We start from the raw sequence: 10,104 nt of genomic DNA, 5'->3' as shown, positions 1-10,104 counted from the left end.
ACCACTTACTCTCTAAAGTAGCTGTATGTGTTCCTTCCTGCCCATAGCACCAGTTAATGCTACCTGACAATCAGAAAATGAATGGCATTATGACTAATGTATTGCAACACAAGTTCACGGCCCTCTTGTGTACATTTGTGCATTCAGCAACAAATACAAACAGTTATGGCTTGTATTCACAGCAGTAACACATAGCGCAATATGAAATAATCAAGGCGTTTTATAGTAAAAGATAAAACATGGCATTTATTGTATAAGACAATTTCACATTAAAGTACCTAAACAAGTTTTAGTAAATAAAATTAATAAAAGCAAAAACAGTTCACATTTGAAGAGTATTTATGAGGGCACAGCCAAGATCCAGCAGTTGCAGATATTCACTGGCTCCATCCTGCAAGCGCCAGGTGCATAGCTATAAAGGAAAAGTTCATTACCATCAACAAATGAAAATCAGCATGAAATACAAGTAGCGAAAAATCTAATTTGTTTGAAAAAATAAATAATTTTTTTATTTGAGATACTCACAGCAATTTTATCACAAGTTAAGGCCTTTTGTTTATCTGTCATCTCCATATGCGATATTACCACCTCATTCAGCTGTTCGAGGAGCTATGAAGGTAAAAAAGAAAATAAATTAGGTATTCTGTGAATATTTTGCATAGAATCCCTGCCTTCCTGCAAGAGAGAGAGAGAGAGAGAGAGAGAGAGAGAGAGAGAGAGAGAGAGAGAGAGAGAAAGAGAGAGTAATGGCAACTGAAAGCACAGAACTTCCTGTACAAGTTGTGTTTTATGTAATTGTACACATTGTGTTTGAAAATCAACATTATGCCAGCTTTGAAATACAAACAAACATGATTACAGGATGTACTACGCATTTTATTCAAAAATATACATGCACACTTCTCTTCGATACAGCATTTACCTTGAAACTGAACAATCTTTAAAGGGAGGCATGGGAGGGGGCAGCAGTGGGGGTGGGGCCTGAGTTTATGTTATTTCCGATCACACCATGACCCTAAGGCTGGGGCTTCTTTAGGGTAAATTCAAATTTAATACATCATCAATTAAAACATATTAGCAAAACTGAAAAAAATTTAAGCTAAAAATTTACAATGAAAATAAAAGAAGTTTGAAGTACATTTATGGCATCAAGCTAAAACAGAGCAAAAATAAAATTAAAGCATCTGACCTTTTTAGATGAATGACAGCCTGCAAATCATGCCTTTTTAAATATAGGGAAACTGTGGGAAACATAAATCTATATGACACATGGGGACATGAACCCCAGACATCCTGATCGCAAGTCTGATTCTGAGGGATATGTTCTTTTGACAAAGTAATTGACTATCGTATGAGCAGATAAGAATCACATTGTCAATCAAAGCAAAGTCTGCCAATTACAGGACATAAGTCACCTACTGACAGAAGCAGGCAATGGGTTAGCATTGATTGGAAGCAGCCTGGTAACTACTAGAGTGATGAACTCTCCCATATTTCTCTGATCTCCCATATTAGAGCAATTTCTTATTAATCACCCTAGATCCATTACTGACCTGTATACATTGTCAGTGATAACTGTTATACTTTTTGTGTAGTATTTGATACTACTGTTGACATAGTCATTTTTCTGTTTGTTCTTCTATGGAAAGAAGGTTTTGCTCATAGGAGTCACAAGACGAGAAATAATTACTTGTTTCTCCACCAGTACTGGCAACCAACGAATGCTCTGGTCTTGTACCGATCAGCAGCAATGGTGTAAATAACACATGCATGTCTCTATGCAGAATGTTTTTATTCCTAGTACTGATAGTGTGTATTAAGCTATTGGTTGGAAGAAAGATACATATTACTTAGCAAACTTCATTGAGGAATATATATACTGGGGAGCAATAATTAGCATATGCAATTCTTTGAATATGTTTTGGCATGCTGTTCTTGAATTTACAACAGAAATGGGTCTTATTACATGCTTTTGCACTCTAAGACTTTCTCTTGGTTTGTGGAGTTACCCACAATGTGGTACTGTATGACGTAACAGAATAAAAGTACACAAAGTATGCAGTTTCCTTTATATCTCCATTGCTACCCATTCCACGAACATATTATGTTTCTGTGTAGTTGAAATTTATTTGTTATCAAATGTTGGTCACCCTAGTGGCTAGCGACCTCTGGAGTCGGTTTTGCAAAGGAAAATAACTGCAATGAAAGAGGGCAATTTCACGTAAAGATAATAATTTGAGTAATTTTAATAATGTGTGTTATTTAAATACGACAATACCAATGTTTAAATGTATGTGCATTTCTCTTGTTCAGTTCTAAAAATCGTGATGAAAAAATGGTGTTAGCAATTTTGTATGGAGGCAGGGTGACTCCCCACCAACAACAAATGATAACGGCCAATTGAAATATAATAGCAAAAAGTTAAGAAGAAAAAATAAATCAGAAAGATAACAAAACTGATTTATATGTAAACAATAATTATATCTAAAAACAAAGATGATGTGACTTACCAAATGAAAGTGCTGGCAGGTCGACAGACACACAAACAAACACAAACATACACACAAAATTCAAGCTTTCGCAACAAACTGTTGCCTCATCAGGAAAGAGGGAAGGAGAGGGAAAGACGAAAGGATGTGGGTAAGGAGTCATTCCAATCCCGGGAGCGGAAAGACTTACCTTAGGGGGAAAAAAGGACGGGTATACACTCGCACACACATATGTCTGCTTGTGTCTGTGTGTGTGTGTGTGTGTGTGTGTGTGTGTGTGTGTGTGTGTGTGTGCGCGCGCGCGCGCGCGCGCGCGAGAGAGAGTGCATACCCGTCCTTTTTTCCCCCTAAGGTAAGTCTTTCCGCTCCCGGGATTGGAGTGACTCCTTACCCTCTCCCTTAAAACCCACATCCTTTCATCTTTCCCTCTCCTTTCCTCTTTCCTGATGAGGCAACAGTTTGTTGCGAAAGCTTGAATTTTGTGTGTATGTTTGTGTTTGTTTGTGTGTCTGTCGACCTGCCAGCACTTTCATTTGGTAAGTCACATCATCTTTGTTTTTAGATATATTTTTCCTACGTGGAATGTTTCCCTCTATTATAAACAATAATTATGATAGATAGGCCACATATTGCAGATATTTATTGTGAGAATTCAAAGGGCTATCAATTAATGGATCCATTGAATAAAAGGATAGTTACAAGCAGAGATGTAGTATTCTTTGAAAATAAAATGGACTCTGAAGAGGGCAAGACTACTAAGTTGGTTGGTTGGTTAGGGGAAGGAGACCAGACAGCGTGGTCATCGGTCTCATCGGTTGAGGGAAGGATGGGGAAGGAAGTCGGCCGTGCCCTTTCAGAGGAACCATCCCGGCATTTGCCTGGAGTGATTTAGGGAAATCACGGAAAACCTAAATCAGGATGGCCGGACGCGGGATTGAACCGTCGTCCTCCCGAATGCGAGTCCAGTGTCTAACCACTGCGCCACCTCGCTCGGTGACTACTAAGTTAACTGCACTTAGTTCCAAGAGTGAAACCTTATGTGAAGGAAGAGAAAGTGAAGAACAGGAAGAGAACAGTCAAAGGCAAATGGAGATTATTTATGATGACAATGAGTTTGAGGACGAACAAAATGAAGAGAACAATGTAAGGCATTCTTCTCGCATACCAAAACTGAAAAAACATCCGGATTTTGAGATGTATGCAGCCCAGTCTTTTAATGATGACCCAGCAACTGCAGAAGAAGCAATGAGCGGCCTGAACTCTCAAGAATGGAAAGAAGCAATGGAGAGGGAATTGGAATCTTTATCTCAGAACAAAACCTTTGAATGTGTAAATATGCCAGCAGATAAGAAACCATTACAGACAAGATGGGTATTCACTTTAAAGAGCCCCAAAAATTCATCACCAAGATATGAAGCATGACTTGTAATAAAAGGATATTCACAAAAAAGGGGTAGATTACAAAGAAAATTTTTCACATGTAGTCAAGTATGCCTCACTGAGATATCTGTTAGCCTTGGCAGCAAAACGAAATTTAACAATTCATCATACGGGTGTAAAAAGCATATTTAAATGGAAAATTGGCGGAGGAGATATATGTCATTCCACCAGATCAGAAAGGGAAAAGATTTGCTGTTTGCAAAAAAGTATTTATGGATTTAAACAGAGTGGACATTGCTGGAATCTATGTCTACATAAAACTAATAAATATGATTATGAAGCAATCTAAGGCAGATCCCAGTATATACTATAAAAGGGGAAGAGAAGGGACAATAATAATGGCAATATTGGTGGATGACTTCTTTATCCTGACTGAAAACGAAAGCCAAATGAGAATTTTTAAGAAACAACTGCAAATCAAGTTTAAGGTACATGATTTGGGAGAAGTCAAATGTTATTTAGGTATGCAGATCACTAGTGATGAAGGGTGACAAGAATTGAGCATAAATCAATCATCATAATATACAGAAAAAATCTTAAAGAAATTTGGCATGAGTGATTGTAAAGCCATAACTACTCCAATGGAAGTAAGAGTGAAGTCAAACACAAATGAGACAGATGGAAGGTGATAAGAATGTTCCACATCTAGAAGCAGTAGGGAGTCTGTTACATTTGTCTCAAATGTTATAACATGACATTGCTTTTGCCACCAACGCAGTGAGCAGATATTGCAGAGAACCAAAGGAAAAGCACTGGAAAGCTGTGAAAAGGATATTGCAATATCAAAGAGGAACTTCAAACCATGAATTAAGATACCATAGAGCAGGTAATGCAAAGCTAGAATGTGATGCAGACTGGGGGAGTGAATTGGCAGATAGGCACTCCACTACTGGCTGCTGCTTTAAATTAAAACTGTTGCATTGAGTGCTGTATGGGCCGAGTATATGACACTATCTTACACCACACAAGAAGCATTGTTATTTAGAACGTTAATCTGTGAAATAGAACCCAATTTCATCATGGAACCTATAACGATCTTCTGAGACAATAAAGGAGCCATTAATCTAGCTAAAAATGTTGTCACTAGTACTAGGACAAAACATATTGATATAAGGCACCATTTTATTCGGGACCACATAGAGCGACATAACATCATCGTGGACTACTTGCGCACAGGAGACATGTTGGCTGACCTGACAAAACCCTTGGACAAAGAAAAGTTTGAAAAGATTGTGGGGTTATTTGGTTTAGCTTGTGAAGGCAAACCACAAAATATATGTTCAAAGGGGGGTGTTAGAGTTGTATGAACAATATATTTCATGTGAGAGGGTGGCAAAAAGCACCGTGTCAAACATAATAGTCCTCTCATATTGTGCTATTGTATTCTGTGAGTTTTACATGTGTAATATAATGTTCTTTGGAACTTTTTCTGGCAGTCAAAGATAATTTTTCAACAAAAAACACATTACAAATTATGGTATTACATGGTGCCATGTAGCAGATGGAGTCTATTTGAAAACAACAATGTTCTATGCGTTTTCTCTGTGCCCTAATTCACAGAATCACCCAAGAATATGTAAAAACACAATTCCTGATACCATTAGCACTTTCTCAACTATTGCCTTCTTGCCATTACATGAATGCCAATTGCAACTGAAGTCCAAAGAGCAAAGTGTTAAATATAGTGGTATAATTATAAGGTGGAACATTCAAGGATCCCTGATATTTGCTAGCACTAACTGGAACTGAAACCAGTATCAAATATACAATATGTCGCATGCCAAGACTAAAGCAACTGGAGCACAGATGAATGAGAATGACATTGTGCAACTAGGGTGACACAGAGTGGGCACTAGTTGGATCAGAGTAGACATGTCACAAAAAAAAAATTAATGCAAAATATTAAATACACAATGATGTAAGCATATCTTATTTGGAGTTTCGTGCTGTTTTCTGTGGCATGTGAGAGATGAACTTGCAGTTTTGCTGAGTCGCCGCACTGTTACACATCAAGAAGAAAAATGTCTGAACTCTACACAAACGTATTGGCGGTGTTAATATCTGAGAAGGGTAAGACACCATTTCAAGGAAGTGTGTTGATTCACAAAACAAAGAAGGCAAACTTTTAATGTAATGAACTGCACACTTCAATATTTAGTGCATCATTCTTACAAGCATAATTTTGAATGTAAATACAGCAAATTTTGCTGTGGTTGTAAACTGAGAATAGAGAACAACTGCGAAAAGGTTACTGTGGTATCAGGCGAAAGACAGCAATTACATTGATGTGCCAAGTATGTGATCTCTGATGGACTTCTCAGGGAAACATTGGTTATCATATACAGAGGACAAGTCACAAGAATGCACCCTCACAAATACTACATCTGGATCAGAATAAGAAAATGATTGATGTCTAGCTGTTTACAGGTCTGTTATCATATCAACAGCCAGCCATATAACGCACTTGGTAGTACCTTCTGTTTCATTCACTCTTGTCAAATCTCTCTACTACTGCTCCTATTCAGTTGCAGACAATGCTTGCAGCTGTAACCTTAACTGTTGTGATTTGTTTGGTGTGCTTTATTCCAGTGTGTGGCAAGTTTATTTTGTGCTACTGATGTCTGAAGCTTTCAGCAGAAATAAGCAGAAAAGTATAGTTGATAAATGAAAAGTTCAGTGATCTGCTCACGTTTTGCATGGCCAGACATGTGAGTCTGTGTGCATGAATATTTTAAGAAGGATAGAGAAAATGGTGCAACTCTACTGCTTCTAACGAAGGTAGTTGATAGAACTGCAGATGCTTTTTAGATACATAAAAACACTGCCATCGAAGTTTGTAAGGGAAAATATTGCAAAGAAGAGGATGATCGATAAAAAGAGAACAGAACCACGAGTAACAAACTTGGGCTCATCCCAACAAGATGCTGTACGTTGACACATATATGGATAATGTAACAGAAGAGAACATCCAACTATTGGACAGGGTAGGGTGGGGGAGGGGCACAGGAGGAAAAGAGAATAAATAATATTTCCACACGGGTGAAAGTTCTGGGCAATTTACTTGAAAAAGAAGGGGTATATTCTGGATGAGGTGCCTGAAGAACGTGGCTACAGGGTTTTTAGGATTCCACCATACCACTGCCATTTCAATGCCATTGAAATGATTTGGGCACAGATCAAACATTATGTGGCAACAAATAACAGCTTCACTGTGACATAAATTTAAAAATTGTTAGAGGAAGCAGTGCCATAAATAATGTCAGGGAAGTGGAGTGATGTTGTATGTCAACAGAAATGGTTGTCAAGGAAGCATGGAAAACTGGAATTAGGGTAGAAAGTGATATCAAAAATATAATTATATCTTTGTGTAATTCCAGTGACACTTCCATGGACCACAGCCAAGATAGCGACAGTGTTGAGGAAGAAAATGACTCTGAATCAACAATAAGTAGATACTAGATATAATTTGTCTTTATTTTTGTGTTTGTGTTTCATATTTTGGACTGAAAAATGTCTACCGCATTTCCACAGTAAATCTCATTTAGTATTAAGGAGTACCCCTCTGCATAAGTACCCCTGTGATTGGTAACTACTTACACAGTTTACAACATTTTAATGTTGTTGGTTATTTTATGTAAATGAATGATTCAGAGCTATTTCAGCACCCATTTCATAATGAATACATCAACTAAACATGAATCATTCTGCTTATTTAAGACACTGTGATTCCCATTGTTTTGCTGAGATACAGTACAAAAATAATAAGAATAAGGTATAATTTTATACACAGAAGTATGTTCATTAAGCAACAAGGATATCACAATTCTGTAAAGCAAACTCAATACTGCACATTAAAAGGCAGCATGAGGAGGTAGTAAGTATGGAACAACACTGCTGTTGCCGCTAAACCCATATAGTGTGCATGTGATGATGATCTATCAACATCGCCCCCTTCCATGGTCAACAGTGCTCCGCTGTCAATCACAGTTATTTTGATCGAAGTATAAAAAGCAAATGCCTACACAAATGTTTGGTGGAGAGAATCAGCTAGGCTTAGCTCTGTTGAGGTATCATTAGATGATTACATAATAACTGGTGCTATGTTAAGTAATTATGTACCCACTAGGCATAGTAGAGGTGGCACCATACAAGATGACTCAGTCAGCACAGTCTTGTGTTAACCAAAATGTGCAGATTGAACCATCAAAGACAGATTGGTCAACATTTTAAGTCATGGTACATCCCCTCCTACTTTTTCACAGCTATTATCCCCCTTCGCCCAGCTCCATAGCTGAGTGTTCAGTGTAGATGCTGTCATGTGAAGGACATGGATTCGATTCCTGGTACTACCAAGTATTTTTCCTTGGGTTGGTATGGAGTGCACTCAGCCTCATGATTACTTGATTAAGAAGTAGCAGCTCAAAGATCTGCAAAATAGTTGGGCATGTTGAGCGCTGACTCATGCCCCTCCATACTGCACCTGACTGACACTGCAAGGCAGAGGATGACATGGTGGTCGGTTGACATCTGTTTGGTCTTCAAGGGCCTGGACGGGGAACTTAATCTATTACCCTACTTCATCATGCATATTGACTCCATATTCTTCACCTAACTAATATGTACTTATTCTCTGGAAGAGTGACAGATTTAAGTGCTGTATTTATGTTTCATAGTCAACACATTGAGTTCTGCCTACATTGTTCACATTTTCAGCCAGTTCTTCTCTGCAGTGGTCAACACAACTATATATTTGTTAACAGAATGCACAATTTTTCCATTGGGGATGCATTTACATAGACTACTACTTTGTTCCAAAACTAGTTTTGGCTATTTGAGGCATTATCAAGTGTTTAGCTGTATAACAAAGAATACTACATTACCACCAAGAAATGTGATTCCCTACTAGAAATGCAAAAAGGTACGTGCATAGATCTCTGAAACTGTTACTCTGTCCTCAGTTTCATTCTTTCAACAGCATTATACAGGGTGTCCCACTCCAAACTCCCTAATTTCAAGGACACAGGAGAGAAAAACCACAATAGATACGACAATGAAAAATGCACCACATTGAAGAGCATCTAAAATAATTTATATTCCAACATTACAAGTGCCCAGTAACGTCGCCAGAGTGCAGCATGCTCGCATGAAGAGAAAAAGGAGACTCCACAGCAGTGCGCGCAGGCAGTAGAGTGGTTTACAGAAACAAAATCGCCGATTACTGTGCAAAGAAATTATCATCATGTGTATGAATGTGATCCATCTGATGTGAAAACAATTAAGGAATGGTATAGGAAGTTTTTGAAACATTCTGGCAGTGCACGTTACAGAGTTTCAGAAGAGAGAGTGGAGGACATCAGACAAACGTTTCTCAGAAGCCCACGTAAATCAATTTGTCAAGCATCTAGGCAACTTGATGTACCTTGATCAACATTGCATTGTGTAGTTCACCAGCGTCTTTGTATGTATGCTTACAAAGAGCAAATTCTGCAACATCTACATCTACATCCACACTCCGCAAGCCACATGACGGTGTTTGGCGGAGGGTACCTTGAGTATCTCTATTGGTTCTCCCTTCTATTCCAGTCTCGTATTGTTCGTGGAAAGAAAGATTGTCGGTATGCCTCTGTGTGGGCTATAATCTCTCTGATTTTATCCTCATGGTCTCTTCGCTTGATATACGTAGGAGGGAGCAATATACTGCTTGACTCCTCGGTGAAGGTATGTTTTTGAAACTTCAACAAAAGCCCATACCAAGCTACTGAGCATCTCTCTTACAGAGTCTTCCACTGAAGTTTATCTATCATTTCCGTAATGCTTTCGTGATTACTAAATGATCCTGTAACGAATTGCGCTACTCTTAGTTGGATCTTCTCTATCTCTTCTATCAACCCTATCTGGTACGGATCCCACACCGGTGAGCAGTATTCAAGCAGTGGGTGAACAAGTGTACTGAACCTACTTCCTTTGTTTTCAGACATCATTTCATTAGGATTCTTCCAGTGGTTCTCAGTCTGGCATCTGCTTTACCAACAATTAATTTTATACAGTCATTCTATTTTAAATCACTCCTAATGCCTACTCCCAGATAATTTATGGAATTAACTGCTTCCAGTTGCTGACCTGCTATATTGTAGCTAAATGATAAAGGATCTTTCTTTCTATGTATTCGCAGCAC

At 38.3% G+C, this 10,104-nt stretch overlaps 1 protein-coding gene across 1 annotated transcript in view; it reads right to left on the bottom strand.

Annotated features, from left to right (window-relative positions):
* Positions 1-234: 234 nt before the first annotated feature.
* The window catches only part of LOC126457130 (replication factor C subunit 4), a 61,003-nt gene continuing 51,133 nt past the window's right edge, over positions 235-10,104 (bottom strand). The window contains exons 7-8 of the mRNA XM_050093194.1: positions 526-609; positions 235-412 (exon numbers count right to left, since the gene is read on the bottom strand). Of these exons, the coding sequence (XP_049949151.1) occupies positions 323-412; positions 526-609 (174 nt within the window). The 3' untranslated portion in view covers positions 235-322. The remainder of the gene's footprint in view (positions 413-525; positions 610-10,104) is intronic.

The sequence above is a fragment of the Schistocerca serialis genome, chromosome 2 (genome assembly GCF_023864345.2).
Source record: "Schistocerca serialis cubense isolate TAMUIC-IGC-003099 chromosome 2, iqSchSeri2.2, whole genome shotgun sequence".
NCBI lineage: Eukaryota > Metazoa > Arthropoda > Insecta > Orthoptera > Acrididae > Schistocerca > Schistocerca serialis.
The sequence above is the reverse complement of the archived record's forward strand: the minus strand, read 5'-3'. Positions and strand labels throughout refer to the sequence as shown.